Source organism: Pleurodeles waltl, chromosome 6 (genome assembly GCF_031143425.1).
Source record: "Pleurodeles waltl isolate 20211129_DDA chromosome 6, aPleWal1.hap1.20221129, whole genome shotgun sequence".
Lineage (NCBI taxonomy): Eukaryota > Metazoa > Chordata > Amphibia > Caudata > Salamandridae > Pleurodeles > Pleurodeles waltl.
The window spans coordinates 1,108,779,185-1,108,801,929 of NC_090445.1; the positions used below are offsets into that span (position 1 = coordinate 1,108,779,185).

The 22,745-nt window shown below is 46.1% G+C and overlaps 1 protein-coding gene across 1 annotated transcript in view; it reads left to right on the forward strand.

Moving 5' to 3' along the window:
- DNAJC11 (DnaJ heat shock protein family (Hsp40) member C11) overlaps nucleotides 1-5,061 on the forward strand; it is a 595,273-nt gene extending 590,212 nt beyond the window's left edge. The window contains exon 16 of the mRNA XM_069240219.1: nucleotides 3,826-5,061. Coding sequence (XP_069096320.1) covers nucleotides 3,826-3,851 — 26 coding nt within the window. The 3' untranslated portion in view covers nucleotides 3,852-5,061. The remainder of the gene's footprint in view (nucleotides 1-3,825) is intronic.
- The last annotated feature ends 17,684 nt before the right edge of the window (nucleotides 5,062-22,745 follow it).

A 22,745-nucleotide genomic window follows, 5' to 3' on the forward strand; every position in this document is an offset into this window, starting at 1 on the left:
TAAAGATCATCACATTCTCCTGGATTGCTCATAAAGGTGTCAGCTACAATATGGAAATCACCTTCATCACAGAAAGTTGGCTGGATAGGCTGGTTTTCAAGCTGAGCACGTAGATTTTGGAAATATGTAAGAGCCATGTATACTGTTGCGTAGTTTCTGTCTAGAGATGGTATTACTGGTAAAAACTCAACCTCCTTCATTGGGACAGTATTCTCGAACATCAAAGCATGAATTTCAGCACATGGAGAAACTGGCTTTTCTTCATCCTTCAATCCATACCAAATAAGCGGTATGATAAATTCAGTTAAATCAGCTTTGCGGACCGCAGCATCAGGTAGAAGAAGATCCATGTCATCAGTCACTATGAAACTTTTCTGGTAGACTGGGATGTGTTGATGGCTTCTGGTGATTTTGCAATGTTGGCAAGGCAGTTGGATTATAAATTTGCAGCTTTGTTTGTTTATGCCTACAGTTGACAGAGATTGTTTTCCAGAAGCTACTTCATTGGTACAGTCTTGAAAAAGCACCATGGCAGTATCATGTGTGCTGGATGTTCTAGGCAAAGAAGAGCTGTCTTCAAAATCAAAATTATCAAGAGCATCATTTGTAAAGCCTTTCCTGGTAAAGTGACTTGGAAGTGGTGTGTTGTTGGAGTCACAAGATTTTACAGCATGAGCTGCTTCTAAGTTCCTGCTCTGTACTATGTGATTATAACTTGTTGATACACCAGTCCTATTCATTAAAGTGTTTGGCTCTCTACTTTTGCACTTGTTATAGATTGCGTGGGCAGTCACAATGTGTATAATGTGCAGCAAAGTTTTTTTTTTTTTTTTTGCCGTAATGTAATTCATAAAACATGATTAAAAAAATTACTAATTACTTTTTGGTCTGGTTAATTTCACACTACTTATTCCACTATTGTTCCTCGTGTCTGTAACCACACTACCTCTTTGTAGTATACTGGTAGGTACATAGTAGTAAGTAGTGATGTAATTACTATATAGAATGTGTTTATTATGGAATGTATTAGATTCTATGTTACAGATATATGTCTGAGAACATGGAAAATGAGCGGTTTCTTTCTGCTGTGAGCTGATGTAGTGAGTAGCTTGCAGAGAGGCTCACAATAAAGAAATGTTCTCCTGAACTCCCTTGTCTTGGGATATTTGTGGACATACATACTACACAATTTTGGTGTCGAGTTGAGCCCACGGAAACTGGCGGAAGGTAGGTAATTCAGATGAAGGATCATGCAGCACCTCCTACTTGTGCGTTTAGAAAAACATGCCTTGGCGGTAACAGCGATGGAATGGCTGGTGAGTTGACTTTTTAATTACTTTAGTTCAGCGGGCAGCGGATTGAGAAGTGCAGTCGTTGGGCTCTGACTGTGCTCGAGCCATCATTTGAATGAGCAACGCGTGTAAGTGCACGAGCATCAAACTTACTGAGTGCCTGCCAGCTGACTACTCCAGCTCGCTTTGCTTGCCAGTAACTCTATGCGCGTCTTCCCCTTTGAAAGTAAACAATGGAGGTGATCTGAGGGCTACACGATCGGAGCGCAAGAACGAAGAACAGCCTCACAGGAATCGAGGGTGCAAGGATGTAACCTATGTCATGGTGTGACGTTGCCTTGGTTAACAGCATGTGTCACAGCTTGATGTACATGTTTGTCGTTACGCTACTATGTTGCTAGTTGCCATAGATACTAAACACATGACGGCACTGTGAGAAAAAATAGCCAATTGAGTTACGTGTTTAACAGATCTGAAGCTTTTACAGCGTATTTAGTGCATTGGTTCAGATTTCAAGGCTTCCTTTGCCTGTTTTGGTTGTTCTTTAAAAGTTATTGATGTCAGAGAAATTGCTTTGCATCAGCTGTACTAACATTCCTGTAGGTACGTTTACAAGTTATGGTGAAAAGAGAAATGGAGAACAAACTTTATTTTCAGTAATTCATATTAATAATTACAGTATTTGGTAACGTTTACAAACTATATTTTTCTCACCATGGAAACAAGTTGAACTAGACCTAATATTACAAATACTGTAATTACTTTAAATACACCTACATAATTTCTGACAACTCCTGAGGAACCTGTAACCAAACGGGCAGAATAGAAAGCGTATTTTCTAAATTAATTTTAAAAAATGAGGAGCTTGCAGAGAGGCTGACAATAAGGAAATGTTCTCTTTAACTCCATTCCCTTGAAATATTTGTGGACATGTGTACTACACTCTTTTATATGAGGACGCAAGACCCCCAGGAGAGAATGGACTGAACGTGTATAATAAGGAATAACATGTCGTCTGCCTCACTCTACAAGGAGAATGGGACCTGTGTGTTTCGTGACCTTCGACCTCATTTCCCTCTATGATCATGGAACTCCCATGTATCTTACAGTATTCTTATACCGTACGACACAAGAACCTTATCCATTATGTTAATCTTACAGTCATTAAGGCACAATCTGCTTACTAAAAAGACCAGACCGAGCGATGGCTGACAGTGAAATGTCAATAGGGTGGTTCTCTTTTCTTGATTCTGATCAAGTGCATTATTTACAGCTTTTTCTCACTGGGGACGACTCTCGTATTTATTCTTTGACCTGAACTTCCCCCTGTTGCACACTTGAACGTTAATGCAGTCAATAGCGGGCTAACGAATAGTTCTAAGATATGAGCCGATTTTATTCTAGCAGAGGCCAGACTGGATGGAGAGCTCTTGAGACTTCTTGGTCTTAGTCTCTACTCTGAGTATAGCACCTTGAGTTTAGCTTTGTCTTGAATGCAAACTTTAAATGGTAACATTATTAATTTTAATTGAAACGTTGAACATATACTGTGCATAGCATATGGCCATGAAATCAGCGTGTTTCGCCTCAAGAATCCTATGTAGACTTGATAGGATCGGGGTAATATGATTACCACAGCAAAAGCTGACCCTGTCTGTGCCAGCTTTATTAGATACACTGCAGTTTAAGGCATTGGATCAAAGGCTCAACAGAAAGTAGGAACAAGCAATGCTCTGACAGCTGAAACTAGAGATTGTTAGGTGTGACAAGAAAATAGCCTTTTTAGTGCTGTGATGAAAAACCAGGAGATTTGCCCTCTGGAAATAAGTGGTGTTTTCTTTGATATTGGATCTCAAGCACCACCATGGCTGTGGAGAGCGGGGTTAGTGATGCTCGGATGTATCTTATATTTTTAATCGTCGTCTTATTGAAATACATGATAAAAACTAGAAATAATCACCAGTCTCACCTCAGAGCAGCACTCCCTCAAGTAAGTGGTTTAAGTGCTTCAAAATACTGTAACAGTGATTCGAAGAAGTTAAAAAAATATATATATTTTTGTTATTTTGTGAACTTAGTTAAATTAATTACATTTAACTATGGTATACCTCAGGGCATCATTAAATAGAAGGCTTAAAAAGATAGAAGCTATTTATTTTGCTTTATTTTCAGTGAGTTAAAATGATCAGCTTGACGCAGATAGTCCATAGGGAAAAAGTGCACTTAAATAAGAACGCAATTGAAATTGTGTAAAAGGTAAATTCTAATTGGACAGGGATAAAGAAAATGTGAAAATAAGTATTTAAGCTTTTTATGAAAATGCATATTAAATGAGTTGCACTGAAGAAAGTCGTTTTGAGGCTAGTTGTTTTCATGGTGTTGTGTATTTCATTTTTCTTATGTCCATGATGGCCTTACTGTCCTTTGAGCTAAGCTTACCTATTCATTGTTATACAACTTTAATTTACACCTTCATTTCTGTATTAAAATCTATGACATGTAAACGTGTTCTCTTCATTTTTGTCTTCTTCAGCTCACAAGATTGACGCAGATGGTTAATATTGTCCAGAAGTAAATGAGGAGGTCGTAGCCCGAATCAATGGTGGATGCAATCGCTCTTTCCAGGATTTTCCAAGTTTTAAGAGAAACTCAAGAAATCCAAAAGATGTTTTTATTTTTTATTATATAGAGTGTGGTCACAGACCAATTATGTTGACTGTATACAAATCCTGCTGCTACAGGTAGTAAATATGACAATACTGCACTGTATCGGTGTGTGGTGAGAGAAGGAAGTTCACATTTTAGAACTGCTACATTTGCCTTTTTTGGCAAAAGTGTATTCTAATGTTAAACTAATTAGTATTTATACACCAGCAGTTGTTCCTGTGGGTGTGTTTGCTGTGGGTGTTGAAGCCCATACTTGTTTGTAGTCTACCCCAGTGCGCCTACAAACTTAACGCCATGTTGGCATTTGGAAACTTAACAACGGTGACTACATGAACAGCTGCCTTTCCTCAAGGTCTCTTGTGTTGGCATCCACTGGAAACAAACACTGGACTGGAAAGATTCCACTCTCCCATGCATATGCAAGAAACTTCTGCGACATGTAGCTGAATAGATGATATTACAAGTTGGCCTCCACCCCATCATCACCAAAAGTCTTTGTGAAAACATTGTCAATCTGTCGAAAGGGCAGGGCTGTTCACATAGATCTTTCATGTCAATCAAAATTCAATTTTTACTGTGTTTTCACTGAATAGTTTTGCACATTTTTGAAGCTTGTAATTGAATGGAATAATGACCTTTAGCCCCCCCATTTCGATTCCCATTCGGATACCACACTTTTAGTGAGTTAAACAAAAGTCCACAGCAATATGTTTGTTTTAGATCTGTCTTAATGATTGCCGTTATACTATTAGCAAAGTTGACGGCTTAGTAGATGTTGAACCACGTGGTGAATCAATTTGTTTCTATATGTACACAGAATGTTTGTAATTTATAAGTTTTCTTCATCCTGGAATGAATGTTTCTTGTGGTTTATATATCCTAAAACGCCTTTTTTATGTATTCAATTTCCATTGTGATAAAGGCGCCCTGAAAGTAGGATAATGGAGCCTACCTTAATACGGATATCACGTAATTAGGCCATTTTTAAAATCCAATTACCTTTCAGAAGCTGTCCATCTAAAAATATCTGTTAACCAAATGCAAGCATGGTATTGATCAGTCTGCCTGGAAAAATAAAAATGTGAATTGCCTTCAAAGTGAACCACTGAGCCTTAATGATTTTATTGATTGTTAATTTGTTGATAGTCTAACAGATAACCTGGGTCAACGCTGATAATTATTGAACAAACGTGTTAAGTAGAGCAATTAAGTATATAGTGATGACCAACTCGTGCATTTGTATTGACTCGTGATGAGTAGGTCAAATAGTTTTGATGCAGAGCCCCATAAGCATTTTGGCAGACAAAATCTTCAACTTCATCCGACAAGATTGCTTATTTCCGCCAGCTGGCCACTGCACAGGTTTATTCATGTATTTATTGACCTTGAGAAAATGTTAAAGTGGACAGAGAAATGAGACAGCTAGCAACAATCTAACATTAAGAATTGGACACAATCACCAAACCACATTTTTACCCTATAGTACCCTATAAACCCTTTTAAACTTAGGTTCTAAAATGCATTTGTCATAGCTATGCCTTCAATAGGCATTTCACAAACGTTTATCACTAAATCATTATAAGGAGGTTATACAAAACTGTCCAGTCCTGGTTTCCTGAACTGAGGTCACAAATAGCACACTAGAACCCTAGCTGTGGCTCTTCAGCTGAGGAGGAGAGGAGCATCCCCCACCGCATTCAGTACAAGGAAAAATAAAATGATAATAACGCTATGATATTATCATTCTGTTTTTCCTGTGAGCCAGGTTAGAGCGAGGCTGGGCTGGAGTAGGAGTGGGGTATGTGCACCATAAGTGCGCATGTCTGTTTGGCTGGCTGTGTTTGGGCAGCCAGACATGCGCACTTCGAATTTCTCCACCCGGCTGGAGGAGAAAGTGCACAGGCCTTCACACCAATCACAACGCTGCTGTCATGCTGGTGACAGCTCTGTTGTGATTGGCTCGGAGCCTGTGTGCTGTCGGGAAGAGAAGGAGGACAGAGGGGAGACGAGCACAGCTCTCTAAGGAGCTGGTAGTTTTTTTTTTTTTATTATTTATAATTATTTTTTTTAACCCACCAGTCCTCCCCCACCGTCCTCCGTTCAGTGGCAGCCGCCACTGTAGAAACCTTACCAAGCAGCGTGGCTGTTTCTCAAAATCACCAACACGTTTCACACCCTCTAACTATTGAGAGTGCAGGAAGAAATGAAGCTAAAGCCTACTGCTCAACTCATCCAGCCTAGACTGGTACTGTGTCACACATTCCGTCAGTAACAACATTTTATCACCCTGGGAAACTAAGCCATGATAAACATAAATCATGGATAACAAAAAATCATGCAGTTTTTGTATAGAGAAAATGGTTTGTCCTAGTCAGCGAGACAAAAGATAGCTTTAAGGGATTACCACACAGAAACAGCAAATAGTCTAGGTAGGAAGAGCACTGCTTGTGACCAGGATGATAGCAGCAGAGAAGTGTGAGACTGCTTGGTATTGGTGGCTTTGGAAATAATCATCAGAAGGAAAACAAAACAAAGTATTGTATAATAATTATGATGTTGGCAGTCTGTTCTGTGTTTTCACATGATCACCCTTCTATCGTCTATATATCACATGATGTGCACGTTAGCAAGATGCTTCCCCATCCACAGAGATGACAGCTGGATATTCCAGCAGGATTTTATTTAGTACCTCACTGGAATTAAGGCTAATTCACAGCAAATGCGCTTTAATAAAATAAAATTAAGTTGAATTTTAAGATCGTTATTCATTAATGTTGTAGAGGTCACTACTAATAAGTGCCGCATTATGGTGCTAAACTGGTATCCCAACTCCTAGTAGCATACCACTCAAACAAATCGGAGCTAGTATTATATAATCATTGTGTTTTCTTCCGAAGTAATATGATATATTCTACTTATCTGCATCTTTGTACAACAAGTTGGACATATTTCATATTTGATGATGTTTTGGGTACATTGGCCGTGTGAGTTAGTGCACAAGCTTTCTTCAATTTCTGTTATTTCTTTACTTTAGGGTTGCTTATCACCTGCACCCTCTTGCCTCTCTTCAAACAAGGAACTTCCTTACTAGAGTAAAACTTTTCATGCAGCTATTGCAGCGCCGCCCCAAAGAGGAGCAGCCCTATGATGAAGCATGACACCCATTGGCGTGTGTGAGGGTTCCCTTTTCTGATCACTCCGATCCTTCAATCTGGTGGATCAGCCCCCTTTATGGTTCTAACTGACAGCTTCACATTTTCTATAACAACAACAGCATTCCTTTCTTGCATAGTTACGACAAGTTAGGAGTGTGGGTGCTGGAACTTTATTAGCTCATAGTTCCTCTCTTTGATTAACTGGGCTGAAATAATGTCTTTAGGGGAACACATGTCCTTAGCATAGGTGGCAGCAATGATCTTCTCATTGGACAGAGCTGCAGGTGTGCTGGACTGTATAATTAAGTTGATGAACTCCTCTGCAGTGTTCGATGTTGAACTGTGCTGCTGTTGGGGTTCTCGTGAGAAATAATGTGCAGGATTTTGATTCTTGTCTGGCTTTTGCACAATTGTATATTCGTGCTCTTGTAGGAGCAACCCCATCGCTCGACACAACGGGGCATTTTGGCTTTTGGATTGCCAAAAATGGTGAGTAATGCCTGGTGGTCAGTGATGGCTTTGAAATGCTTTCTGTACAGAAATACATGAAAATGTTCACAGGCCCATAACACTGCCAAGGGGCACTTACTGTGGCAAAGTCACTAATGTACCTCGAACAGTAGCAGGCCCTGCCCAAGAAGGACCGTGCCACGGTGACATCTTGTGGAGGACTGGTGACTGACAGTGCTCATACTTTATCAAAATCAGGAGTCATACCTCCCTCAGAAAATACATGTCCAAAGTGCTTGAGCTTTATTTAATTAAATAAATACTTTTTAACATTTAAGGTGAGGCCTGCATCTGTAAGTAGTTGACATACTTGTTTGAGGGCTTTATTATTCTCCTTCAGTGTTGCACCAAATACCAGTATATCATCACTGCAACTGAAGGCATGTTTCACAGGCTGAATAATCCTAAATATAACTTCTTGGAATGTTTCTACAGCAGCGGACACTCCAAAGCTTAGAGCCTGATTATGAGCCTGGCAGTCACAAGACTACCAGACTTGCTGTGGCAGTCAGACTGCCGTGGCTGTGACAGTCCTACCGCCACATTACAAGTTTGGTGGGCGGACCACCAACTGACCGACATCTCCGCCAGGATTCAAGATCCGAACGGGGTGACAGTGGTCTTCGTTGTAATCAGCCCGGGCGGCACTGAACTCGGCACCACCCTGCTGATTACAACCTTGATCTCCGGCAGCGTTTTCATGGCAGTTTCCCCACCATGAAAACGCTGGTGGAGAACAAGTGCAGGGCCCCCCCGACCCAGCACTCTCAGAATGCGCACTGTCTGCTTTGCAGACAGTGCTCATTCCGAGGTTGCTAGTCGGCCCTCTCTGTGCTAAGAGATAGCACTCGGCTCCTTTAAGGGAGCCAAGTGCTATGTTGTAGCACTGTTCCCACCTGTCAGACCGTCGAGAATACTCTTATTACAAGGTTTCCACCAATTAGCCAGGTCAGACAGGCGAAAAACTTGTAATAGGGCGGCGAACACCACCGCCCTGGTGGTGGCGTCTACCACGTGTGTTTGCCGGTCCCGCATTGGGACCCCCAAACTCGTAATCAGGCCCTTAATCTTTTGTATCTAAATAAACCAACATGTGTCGAAAAAATGGTACTGTAACTGCAGTTCTCTTCCAGTTCAATCTGATGGTAGCGCTGGTCCAGGTCAAGACTGGAGAAAACTTTAGCTCCATTCAACTGCATGATCATACTTGCAATGTGCAGACAAGGATGTCTGTCTCTCTGTATTGCATATCCACTGTCCTTTTTCGGCACCACCATGAAGGGCGACACCCATGGTGTGGGACCAGTAGTGTTCAATAATCTCATGTTTCAGCAAAGCTTCTCGCACCTTATCGGCCACTTCTTGTAGAGGAAATTCTATTCTGCGGTGTCACTGTGCAACAGGCCTGATGTCTTCATTAATGGGAAGTTGCACCTTCATCATTTTGAGCCTTCCTAGACCATGAACTAGTGCGGGGGCTGACTTACAATTTCTAATTGTGTATTTAAATCATTATTGATGGATATCAGCCCTGTGTCAACAGCAGTTGCAAAGCTACTTGGGCACGTACTGAATGAAGTACCTTAAAGAACGTGAATTGGGACCTGCACAGACATCTCCCTTATGCCTCAGGGTCGCTGTGACTGATCCTTAACTCCAAAATGGTTTGGAAGCAGCTCATGTGTTCACCTTCGTCTTTGACTGTGAAATTGTTCAATTGACATGATGTTGATTGATGCACCATTATCAATTACAAAAATTACAGGGCAACCATTGATTTTAAGTGAGGCAATGTCCATATGAGTTCTTTTGCTTTCTCAGCTCACTTGTTTCTGCCCTTCTTTCATCTTCAGTGTAGGTGGCAAGCCCCACTTGGGCATGTCATTCCTTTTTTCTGTGATCATCACATATTCACCCTCTTCACTGTCACTTGATGGTGACGTCAAGGAACTCTTACAGGATGAGCTTGATGCCGATCGGCTTCGTTTAGTTGCGACCTGTCACAATTGAGGTAGTTTTTTAGTCTTTGTGGGTGTGGCGGGAATGTTTCTAGAACCTTCTGTCTTCCATTTTCTAATTTTACTGTGACGCACTTGGTTTCTCGTTTGCTTTACAAACAATTATGAAATGATTCTCTCTTCCACACCTTTTACACGTTTGTCCAATAGCTGGACATTTATTTTCACGTGGAAATGACAATCCACTCCGGAAACAGTCTTTCTTTTTTTATTTTTTTTTAAAGAACTTTTTAAACAGTCTTTCTTACGGGCATCTGCTTGGCGCTGGTGTCATATCTTCATGACAAGTGCTGATTATCGTTTTTCTGTTCTCGCTTCCATGTTGGCTACTTGTCTATTGGCTAATTCCTCAGTGCTAGCAGCCATTAATACCTTTTCTAGACTGTTTCTCGCAATGTGGGGCTCCTGAACGAGTCCAACAAACAACCATTGATGGCTTTGAGACACATGTCTTCTTCATCATTAAGTTCACTGAATTTGCAGTTTTTGATGAGCACATTGTTTTTCAACAAACTCATTCATTGTTTCACCAACTTGTCTCGCTTGATTGTAAATATACGTTTAATAGTTGGTGTTTGTCATCTAATTGAACTTGCCACCTGAAGTTTTTTTTTTTTATTTGGCAGTAGGACATTGTCTCATTATTTGAGAGTTTCTTTATCACTTTTTTCACTCCATCGCCAGCAAGATTATTCAAATATTTTCTCGTCAGTTATTTCTTCCAGAGCTTCTGTGAAATCATCGACATTCTTGATCCATGTGGTCCATCTGGTGCCAATATTCTGTGTTTAATGTGATATTGAAAGGTAGCGGAGATTTCAAGAAAGCTGCTGGTGTTAACTTCACCGTTTTTTCTTCTGACGTTAAGAGTATGTGATGATCGGGCAGCACTTGTTGTGCACCTGAATCCGCGCCTTCTGTAAGTACTGGCTCTGTGCATGAGCTTGGGTTAGTGGACCGGCACAGTGGGTGCGTGGCATTATCATTTTTGACGGTGGCTACATTTTCTGTTTCTTGCATCCCCCTGATCTTTGCTTTCGGCTTTTTTTGTTGTTATTGGAGTAATTTCTGTGTGCTATTTCAGCAGCTTTATCTTTCGGGCCCAACTCGTAACTTTGATAACGTGGGGGTGTGGCCTGACAAGATGGCCGCGAGGACATGATCCCTGAGCTCTCTTCCCTAATACGGAGGTTCTTCCTCCATAAATCCTGTCCTGCCACCTAGCTAATTCCACCTCGGATTTGCGGTGAGTGTTGGGAATCCCAGTGGGCCCCCTGATGTCTCCTAGTGCTAAGGGGCTCGCAGCCCCTGGCCAGACCCTTGGGGGACGGCGCCCCCAGCGACGAGAGGCCTGTGGCGGTTCGGGGAGAGGCCTGCCGCGGAGGCCGTGGGAAGGGGGCCGGCACCAGCGACGGGCCTGTAGTGGCCTCTGGGGGCCATGCAGTCTGCCCCAAATTGGAGAAGAGTGCAGCTGTCGGAAGAGCGGCGGGCAGCTCGCGCCTTCGGGGGCAGGCGGCCCTGTGTGGAGCGGCGTGGATGCTGACACAGCGGAGAGGCCTGTGCTGACACGGAGAGGTGAAGCATTGGACAGCGGGGGAGAGCCCATTGAGCCGTGAGCTCTGGAGACACGGGATCCGCAAGCAGGCACGAAGACGACGACGTGGGACATTGATAAACCGGGGTGGTGGAATTTGCCCTGACTTTCAGTGTGGTACTCGGGCAGCCCCTGGGGGCGCTTTGAGATCGGCAGAGCAGCTCTTGAGAGGGTGAGGTGAGCCATTATTCAGAGGGCTGCCCTGGACTAGTAGCTGGTGGCGAATGAGACTTGGAGCGGTGGTATTCCCCTTTGCCATTGTGCGGCAGGCAGGGGGAGACGCGGCAGAGCTCTGCATTGGAACACTGGATAGAGACTGTGTCCATCAACCTCAAATTACTGAGGGCAGACCTCTGCTAAATCTCAAAGAAAGTTAACACAGCGGAAACCAACATAGGGACCCTCCAGGGGGAAATGGCCACACTGAAGAGGCAGATGATCTCAGTAAGCGCCGAAGTGGCCGAACTTGGAGGGCGGAGGATGTCAGGGAGCGCTCCCGCCGCAGCAACATTCGGGTGCTGGGATTCCCAGAGAAATCAGAGGAGACCTCAGCAGAGCGATTTCTGGAGGACTAGATCAGGTTGTCACTGTATCCCCGTGGTCTGTCAGAGGTATTTGTCATTGAAAGGGCGCACTGGGCCCCGGTTCTTCCGCCCCCCTGAGGGCCATTATTGTGAAAGTCCTCAATTACAGAGACAGGGACTGTATCCTGAGGGCAGGCCATGAGCAGGTCCCATGATATGGAAATTGCTGTATTGCCATATTTCCCGACTATACCAAACCGGTGCCGGAACAGCACAAACATTTTTGGCAGCAAAACAAACTAAAGGCCATGGGACTGACATACATGTTGTTGTATCCTGCCAAATTGAAAGTTCTCCACAATTTCAAAGCTCACTTTTTTGAAACGCAACAGGAAGTCTTGGACTGGCTTGAACTTGGGGTGCTGGGGACCGTGGACCAGGGCCGAGGGATCAGGAGAGGAAAAAGGAAACAGGACAAGAGACCTACTGATTCTGCCGCTCAGGATCGGTAGCGAGACTCGCCGACCACTCACATAATCTGCATAGGGGAGGATGGAGCTATGCACACATCGCAGTCAAGCTCCCAAGGAAAGGAGAGAGGCTCACTGGAGCGGGGACCCTCGCAGGAGGGTTGTCTCGCACAGCTGGGGCTCCAGCCCGAGGACAGCATCGGATGTGGCTCCCAGCAGGGGGGCACTGCTCGAGGGTTGAGGATGAGGCCCCGGAAGTGGAGATCTGTTGAATGGCTGGTCGGGGCCCTGGGGGTTCCCACGCTTGACAAGGAACATGGACTCGCCAGGCGGCTACAACGGGCTAACTCTTGCAGGGTTTGCTATGTCACATACCGCCACAGGCTGCAGTGGAGACAATAAGCTGACTCTCAAACATGCTTCAGGTTGTTAAAGTACACGTTGAAGTACGTAGAAAGCAGGGTGACTTGATGCTGTAAGAATGTTGGTATTGAGGGAGTAGACATTTAGGTGCTTAGGTCCAGGTTGGACTGGTAAGGCGAGTGTCAACATCCAGACACATTAGGGGGTGGGCTCCGATAGACCTATGTTCATGCTACTGTTGTCTGTGGGAGGGGGAGGTTATTGAAGAAGTTCTGTTTTCAGTTGTGTATGTTATACATGTTGGTTTGCGTTGCACACTATGGCCGGGAGCGTCCGAAGGCGCCCCCACAGCGGAGATACTTAAAATATCAAACACAATGGTAGTCCAAAACACCGATTCACTTCTCACTTGGAAAGTGAGAGGTCATGGTACTGCTACAAAAAGATACAGGGTGATGTCATTGCCTAAGCCCGGGGGCTCAGTATAGCTTGCTTGCAGCAAACTCATCTACCGGGTTCCAAAGCACAAAAACTGGCCAAAAAATGGAGGGGGGGGGAAATTATTATGCTACATTCTCATCCTTTGCTCGGGGGATGCATATCTGGATAGCCCCAGGAGTCCGTTTTGCCTTGCACTCAATGGAGGCGGATAAAGAGGGCAGATACAGCTTGCTTAGGAGGGCCTTGGATGGCCAGCAATTGGAGATACTCAACCCCTATGCCCCCAATACGGATGACCCCTCATTCTACCCCACCTTAGCTGGTTAACTGTCCATGCACATGGACTCTAACATTTTCTGGGCCGGGGACTTCAACTGTATTATAGATGGGTACAGGAACAGACACCTCCCACAAGACAGGGCACCAAGCCTAGGATGACTGCAGACTTAAAAAAACACTTGGAGGGAAACACACCCAGACTGCAGGGAATACACGTGTTATTCGAACACACAACACCTTTAATCGCCTCAATCATATGCTGCTCACCCAATATACCACCCACAAAGTACAGAGGGTATCCTACCTTCCGAGATATTTGTCGGACCACGCCCCAGTGATGTGTGTGTTTCAGTGAGGCTGTCAATCCTGAACCTTGTATAACTGGAGATTCCCCTCAGAGATTCTTCAGGATCCGGTCGGCAGAGATTGTACAATCACTAACCGACTATATGCAACATAATTGGATGTCCACACACATTACTTGGGAAGCATGTAAAGTCATTCTCTGGGGGGGCAGGGGGGCTGTTTGGGGTTTACGTGTGGAGTATGAAAGGCTTTGCAGGCAGAACTGACTGATAGGGAAGATGTCCTGGCAGTGTGCCAGCAAAGTGCAGTGCGGGGACACAAAAGTCATCAGGAGGAAATTGACCTCCGTCAAGTGACTGAAACTAGAGATAGGCTGGACAGCTACACCATAAAATCATATTGACAACTCCTACATAGCGAGGGTAACCGCTCCGGAAGGCTACTGGCATGGATCCTTCATCGGGAACAGACACGCTCCTTAGTTCTTCATATTACAAAGCCTGAAAGGGTGAGCCGACCACACAACATGATATATTCACAGTCTTCAGGGATCACTGTGAGGGAGTGTATGAGAGCCTGGGTAACCCAGACCCAGAAATATTAAGAGAGTACCTAGCGGGGGTACGACTCCCTCGATTGGGTGGGACGGGGTGCAGGCGCTGGAGGCTGAAAATACACTTGAGGAGGTTGCGGCGGCCATTAAAACTCTTCCTCTGGGGAGAAGTCCTGGTAGTGATGGCTTCATGGCCGAATTTTATCAGACGTTTGCGACTGCCCTTGACCCGCGACTCTTGGCTGTATATAAGGAGGCGTTAACTGCTAACCTATTGTAAGACTCATTGCGATGATCCCCAGGTCGGGGATTACTTCCTCTGGTCCTGCGTCATACCACACTATCATGATGATTAACCTCGATGTGAAAATCCTATGTAAAATCCTTGTGACGTGCCTCGCCCCTGAGGTGGCCCACTTGGTGCTTCCTGACCAATGTGGGTTAGTGCCCGGACGAAATACCACAGTGAACACTCGGTGCCTCATGCATATCCTTCATGGAGTTGAGGATAGTGAGGAGGACATGGCACTCATCTCGATAGATATAGCTAAAGCCTTTGACACCGTCAACTGGGTATACCTCCTCTGAGTCCTAGCCGCTTTCTGGGTTGGGCCACAATTTCAGAGGTGGGTCAATCTCCTTTACACGGAACCGTCAGCGAGGGTCAGAATTGGGGGACACTGCTCAGACACACTGAAGATACAGAGGGGGACACGACTGGGGTCTCCTTTGTAGCAATTGCTTTATGCAATGGCCTTAGAACTGCTGGTGCAGAGGCTTAGGCACGACATGGAAAGAAGGGGAATTCTTTTGGGTGGGATGTGCCACCTACTGTCACTGTAAGCCAATGATATGCTATTTTACCTGACGGATTCCAGAGTCTCACTCTCTAGATTGATGCAAGAGCTTGAGGACTTCAGTCATTTATCTGGCCTTTGCATTAATGTAAACAAATCTTGGATATTCCCCCTTGGGGGCCTAGTGCTGCTCCCACTGGGTGCACTGCTGATCATGCCTCTGCACTGGGAAACTGTCCATTTCCGATATCTCAGGATTATTGTGGCCCATAACACCCAGCGCCGTCATCAACTCAACATTGAGAGGGTACTCACAGGCTTGGAAACCTTGGTGCGATTTTGGAACACACTCCCATTGTCAATGATGGGGCGAGTGGCGGTTGCAAAGATGGTATTTCTGTCTCGATGCTTGTATAGGTTGCAGAATTTGCTTGATACACTCCCTCGCTTGGTATTCTCAGCTGGTGTCACTGGTATGGGCTGGGGGTTGCTGCAACTCCCGCTTGTTGAGAAGGGACTGGCATTACCTAATTTAGAGTATTACTATTTAGCCTCCCAGTTACAACACGCAGTGCTCTGGCTAGCGGAGGGTGACAATTGGGTGAAACCCCTTCTTAGGGAAGATGTTCGGCGTGAAACCCTTGCACAGCTGCTGCATACAGGGGTTAGGGATGACCCATTGCTTTCCATACATAACTCATACAGTAACACTGTGGATGCGGGCAGTGAAAGTGGCCTTGCGCCGCGCACCATTTGTCCAGGACTTTGAATTATGGGATCTTCAAGCGTTTGGACACTTGACCTCGATGGTGGATGTCCGACCCTGGCAGGAGGGTGGGTGCTTAACGCTGGCTGACCTCAACTCCAGTGAGACCTTTATAGCCTTCAAGGGGGCACAGGATACATTCAGGTTGACTCAGAGACAGATTTTGACATATAACATTATACTCCATATTGCCCGAGAGATATGGCCAACCTACCCAGAGTCCCCCCCCGTACTCTTTAGAGTGCTCCTGGAATATAGAGGGGCAAACATCTTATATCTTACATATATAAGGCAATGGTGGCAGATACACCTAGGACTGTTCTGCGGGCTCAAGAGGCTTGGGACATGGATCTGGATGCCCTGTTGGAAGAGAGACAGTGGAAGGCTATATGTGCGCTGCTCCGCCAGGGGACATGTAATGCTAGATTTAAACTAAAACATTTTAATTAAATACACCGTACATATGTCACCCTTGCCTTCATAGAATTGGCCCTAGCAGAGAGGACAGATGCCAATGCTTTAGTGCACGACCCGCAACCTTCCTACACTTAGCATGGGATTGTCCCACAGTACAAAGCTTTTGGGAGGTTGTGGTGCAAACTTTGTGGGGGGGGGGTGACTCGAAAGGACTCAAGTTCAATGCCTTTTAGGGGGTTTCTGGAGAATAAAAGGTAAACAAGTGGAATGGAAATTTATGCAACTAGCTCTGGTGTTGGCCATATGCAGGGTGGCGATTGCCTGGATGAACCTGCGGGGTCCTAGCCTACAGGGATGGTGTAAAGACATCAGGGAATGGGCGGTGGCAGAAGAAACACGGTTACAGCAGGTTAGTATGGATGATTACCTCGAGCAAGATATACAGACATGGCAGGAGATACTGACACAAATTGATGTGGTTGATGAAACTGAGCAGGAGGTTATGCAGTCTATATGAATGGGTATGGTGCTTATACCGCGACACGGAACGCAATGACTTGATGTACAATGCTCACCTTTAGTATCTTTTGCATTTGGTCTTGGGTCTACTGCTGGTATGAAATGTCATGTAGGAGTATGTGGGGAACTGGCCTGTATGTACAAATGTGTTCATGTTGTTTCGAATGTACCGAGAGTTGGAAAAATGTAAACTCAAATAAAAAAAGAAACTTTGATACCGGTAGGCTGTGCTTTCAAGCCACCTCGCTTGAGGTGAGATTTAGAATGTAGTGGATGCAACTTGCTACTTTGTACGAATCTGCCTTACCTGCAGACCTCAAACGGGGTGTCAGATACTTCATTTGTTACCGTTGGCTTTACTGTTGAGTATATATTTAACTATTGTACCTGGTTGTCGCTGCCTTCTAGCATTGTATCTGTGTTGCTGTCTGTGTTGTACCTGGTTGTCACTGCTTTTAGTGTTTTTTTTGTATGTCTGTTGGGTTGGTGTTGTGGCACATCCTATTTACCTGAAACAGTTTGCTCAGTTCTTCAGGAGTGCACACTGGAAAAGAAACCAGTACAGAAAATAAACAATATAATTTATATTATGAATTGTTAAGCTGATGTGTATGTTTTGGAAAACAAGTAGGTGGCAAATTAATTGTGAAGTGTGGAAATACTGGCCTCAGTTTGATTAGCCATCTTAATTAACCACTTGACGTGAACTAAGCTAGTCTGTTTATCTCAGAATTTGCTTCTTACATAAGAGCATTTATTGTTCATTGTGATTTTTAAAATGATGTATACATCAAATAGAGGCGAAATATGGTTTTCTCCCCTCCTGTGCAAAGCCCTTTTTTGGCTTTATGGGGTAGTTTGCACTTTGGCCCCGTAACTTCTTGTCCACATAAGCTATCCAATCCAAATTTGCGTCCTTTTTCCAACATCCTGGGGATTCTAAAGGTACCCAGAGTTTTTTTGGGGTCTCCTGACCGAGAAATTTGCCAAAATGCAGCTAAAATGTGGGTTTTTGGGGAAAAAGAAAAAAAAGGGCTGCAGAAGAAAGCATCTGTCTTTTTTCTTTGTGAATGTCATCAACAAAGGTGTTGCTGTGTTAAAATCACCATCTTCCCAGCTTTCAGGAACAGGCAGACTTGAATCAGAAACCCAAATATTTCAACACAGTTTTGTCATTTTACTGGGACATACCCCATTTTTACTTTTTATTTGTGCTTTTAGCCTCCTCCCAGTTAGTGACAGAAATGAATGTGAAGCTAACGGTGGATCCCAGACAGCTAAACATTTCTGAAATGTAAACACATTTCTGAATTTAGCTAGGGGTAATTTGTGTAGATCCTTCAAGGTTTGAATAAAAAACATACTGACATTGAATTGAAAAAAACAGCCATTACTTTCTCCTGTAACTTTTCCAGCTATGGCGAAAGCTATTTTCGAAAGCAATATGCTGTTATGTCTGTACCCAGAGCCAGTAAATGAGCTGCACCTTGCAATGGGTTTTCATTGTATACCCAGTATATAGCAATTCATTTGGCAAAATATAAGAGTGAAAAATAGGTGTCAAGGAAACCCTCTTTTTGGCGTGCTTACCCCCACTTTTTGCCAGTATGTTTTGACTGTCTTCACTGGGATCCTGCTAACCAGGACCCCAGTGACTGCTCTCTCCCTGTACATTTGGTTGCTTGGACCACACACATTTGGCATACTGGTGCCCAAATATAAGTCCTGAGTATATGGTACCCAGAGCATTGGGGAACCAGAGCTTCCCCATGGCCTGCAGCATGTATTATGCCACCCATGAGAGCCAACGTAAAATGTGTCTGCAGGCCTGCCATTGCAGCCTGCGTGAAATGGGCATGCACCCTTTCACTTCAGGTCACTGCACCAGGTCACTGTAAGTCACCCCTATGATAGGCCCTCCTAGCACAGAGGGCGGGGTGCAGGTACTTGTGTGTGAGGGCACATCTGCATGAGCAGAATTGCCCCCACGAACTCCAGATCCATTTTCCTGGACATCGTGAGTGCAGGGACGCCATTTTACGAGTGTACTGGACATAGGTCCAGCTACATAATGATAACTCTGAACCTGGGCATGTTTGGTATCAAACATGTCAGAATCATACCCCAATACTGTTGCCAGTATTGGTTGTATGATTTCATGCAATCTGGGGTCTCCTTAGAGGACCCCGAGCATTGCCCCTACCAGCTTTCTGGGTTATTCTGGGCAGCCCAGGCTGCTGCCCACCCCTCAGACAGGTTTCTGTCCTCCTGCAGCTTGACCAGCTCAAACCCAGGAAGGCAGAACAAAGGATTTCTTATGGGAGAGAGGGGTAACACCCTCTCCCTTTGGAAATAGGTGCTACATGGGTTGGGAGGGGTAGCCTCACCAAGCCACTGGTACGCTTTGAAGGGCACATTTGGTGCCCTCCTTGCATAAACCAGTCTGAACCAGTTCAGGGACCTCCAGTCCCTACTCTGGTGCAGAACTGGACTATGGGGAGTGACCACTCCCCTGTCCATCACCACCCCAGGGGTGGTGCCCAGAGTTCCTCCAGAAGGACCCTCTATTCTGGCATCTTGAATCCAAGGTGGGCAGAGACTTAAGGGAGCATCTGAGTGGCCAAGTCAGGCAGTTGATGTCACAGCCCCCTCCTGATAGGTGGTCACCTGGGTAGGAGAACAATCCCCCTTCCAGGGCTTTAGGGCCTCCCTCTTGATTGGGGTCCTCAGACTCGACATGCAAGACTCCAGCAGGACTCCTCTGCAGCGTTTACTTTGAATTCTGGCCAATGGAACCACAACTGGACTCCACAGGAACTTACAGTCTGCAGCTACAGTGACAACTCTGCTCTGCAATATTGTTCCCCGGCTCCTTCCAGCAACTGTAACATTTTCCCAGCTGTGCATCCTCTGAGGGCGGCAAGACTTCAGTCTGCACCAAGAAGCAAGAAGGAATCTCCCTTGGAATGAAGGAGTCACTCCCCTGCATCTCCAGGCACCAACTGCAACGACGACTGGCTGTGTGGATCTCCTCTCATCCTGAGCTGCGTGGATCCTGCATCACAAGTGGTGGTCTGGAGTGGTCCCCTTGGTCCTCTTTGCCAGCTGTCTTTGGTGAAGGTAAGCCCTTGCCTTCCCACGCAGAACAGTACCCCCATGCATCATGTCTCTTGCAGCTACCAAGGCTGGTTGGTATCTCCTCCAAGGTATCTTCAGGCTCTGTGTAGCCCCAGCCTCCAGTACCCTTCCCTGTGACCGACAGCCCTCTGCATGCTTCTCCTGCAGCGTGAGACCTCGTCTCAGGTGTGATGAATTGGCCTCTCCTATTGGAGGATCGCCTATCTAGTGTTTTAGTATTTGTGCCACTAAAATAAAGTACCTTTATTTTTGTAACACTGTGTGGTTCTTTCATGTGTATAAGTGCTGTGTGACTCTAGTGGTATTGCATGAGCTTTGCATGTCTCCTAGATAAGGCTTGGCTGCCCATCCACAGCTACCTCTAGAGAGCCTGGCTTCTAGACACTGCCTACACTTCAGTAGTAAGGGGATACCTGGACCTAGCATAAGGTGATAATACCATAGGTACTCACCACACACTAGGTAAGCTTCCTACATTGGTGGTGCAGCGGTGGGATAAGCACTTGCAATTGCCTTACCACTCTGTCACTTAGTACTCTCCACAGGAAAGACCACTTGCTGACTAGGGCTACACAGTGTACTTAGTATCAGGGTCGTAGTCTTCTAAGTTTGGGTAAGCTAGGGGTTTGGCATAGCCCTTGCTCCAGACTTCTGTAGGGAGACTTAGAGTAGTTCGGAATACCGACACGACTCTAACCTCACACCGTGTCTTCAGTAGAGAACACATCCCATGCCCTGGACTCACCATATGTGGGTCTCACTTGTCAAGAGTTGAGGTAGTTGTGTTCAGATAAAAAACAGTAGACAGGTAGGAACCCTAATGAGAGTTTGCTTCTAGGCCTTCTCCAGGCTGACCAGGACAATGCTGGCAGCCAGGATGAGGAGGAGAAGGATGCAGGGTCTGACCACCCAGTGTTAGAAAGAGTAGATCTAGACACTGAGGTGGGCCAGGAGGGCCCCAGGGAGGATCAGATAGCACCTAGGAAACCCCCAGCCCTGCTGGTAGTGGGAAGGGAAGCCATACAAGTTGCCCCCCCTTTTTACCCAGAGAATTGGTTGAGAGGGGGACCAGAATAGGACAGATCCTCCTCTACCCACTCATGTCTCCTCCGTGTCTGAGGGGACACACTGCTCATCTTCAGGTGAGGAATCCCTACATAGGGAACTCAGGCAACTGAGACTGGAGGTGGCCAGGCTGAGACAGCAACAGCTAGCCCTAGACCGGGAGGCCTTTGCAGTGGAGAGAGAGGGGCAGGGTATCAATCAATCAATCAATCAATCAAGGCATTTATAAAGCGCGCTACTCACCCGTGAGGGTCTCAAGGCGCTGGGGGGGGGGGGGGGGGGGGGGTTACTGCTGCTCAAAGAGCCAAGTCTTGAGGCGCTTCCTGAAGGCGAGGTGGTCCTGGGTAGTTCTTAGGTGAACGGGGAGGGAGTTCCATGTTTTGGCTGCCAGGTAGGAGAAGGATTTACCTCCAGCGGTGGTTCTGTGGATACGAGGGACGGTGGCGAGGGCGCGGCTGGCTGAGCGTAGCTGACGGGTGGGCGTGTAGAACGAGAGGCGTCTGTTGAGGTATTCGGGCCCAATTTGTGTAGGGCTTTGTGTGCATGGGTGAGGAGCCTGAAGGTGATCCTTTTGTTGACGGGGAGCCAGTGCAGGTGTTTCAGGTGGGCAGATATGTGGCGCGGTATGTCGAGGATGAGGCGTGCGGAGGCTTTCTGTATGCGTTGAAGACGCTTCTGTAGCTTTGCGGTGGTTCCTGCGTATAGGGTGTTTCGGTAGTCCAGGCGGCTTATGACGAGGGCGTGGGTAACTGTTTTTCTAGTTTCGGTGGGGATCCATCAGAAGATTTTTCGGAGCATGCGAAGGGTGTGGAAGCAAGAGGACGAGACGGCGTTGATTTGCTTGGTCATAGTGAGTAGGGGGTCCAGGATGAATCAGAGGTTGCATGCATGGTCTGTTGGGGTTGGTGCGGTGCCCAGAGCTGTGGGCCACCAGGAGTCGTTCCAGGCGGACGGGGAGTGTCCGAGGATGAGGACCTCCGTCTTGTCTGAATTCAGCTTCAGGCGGCTGAGCTTCATCCATTCTGCGACGTCTTTCATTCCATCCTGTAGGTTGGTTTTGGCGGTGGTTGGGTCTTTGGTGAGGGAGAGTATCAGCTGGGTGTCGTCGGCATAGGAGATGATGTTGATGTGTTTGCGAGCGATGTTGGCGAGGGGGCTCATGTAGATATTGAAGAGGGTGGGGCTGAGCGAAGAGCCTTGTGGAACGCCGCAGATGATCTCGGTGGGTTCCGAGCGGAAGGGCGGGAGGTAGACTCTTTGGGTTCGGTCAGAGAGGAACGAGATGATCCAGTCCAGGGCTTGTCCTTGGATTCCAGTGGAGCGGAGGAGGGTTATTAGGGTGCGATGACACACGGTGTCGAAGGCAGCCGAGAGGTCCAGGAGGATGAGGGCGGTTGTTTTTCTGTTGTCCATCAGGGTTCTGATGTCGTCGGTGACTGCGATGAGGGCGGTTTCCGTGCTGTGGTTGGCACGAAAACCTGATTGGGAGGGGTCGAGCAGGTTGTTATCTTCAAGAAAGTTGGTCAGTTGCTTGTTGACGGACTTCTCGATGACCTTGGCCGGGAAGGGGAGAAGAGAGATGGGGCGGAAGTTCTTCAGGTCGTGTGGGTCAGCCGTGGTTTTTTTCAGGAGAGCGTTGACTTCCGCGTGTTTCCAGCTCTCGGGGAAGGTGGCAGATGCGAACGAGCTGTTGATGATGCTCTGGAGATAGGGGGCGATTATGGCGTCTGCTTTGTTGAAGATGTGATGGGGGCACGGGTCCGAGGGGGATCCGGCGTGGATGGTGTTCATGGTGATTCTGGTCTCTTTGGAGCTGATGGGGTCCAGGCGTTGAGGGTAGTGGCTGGGGCTGTTGGTTCAGTGGTGGACGG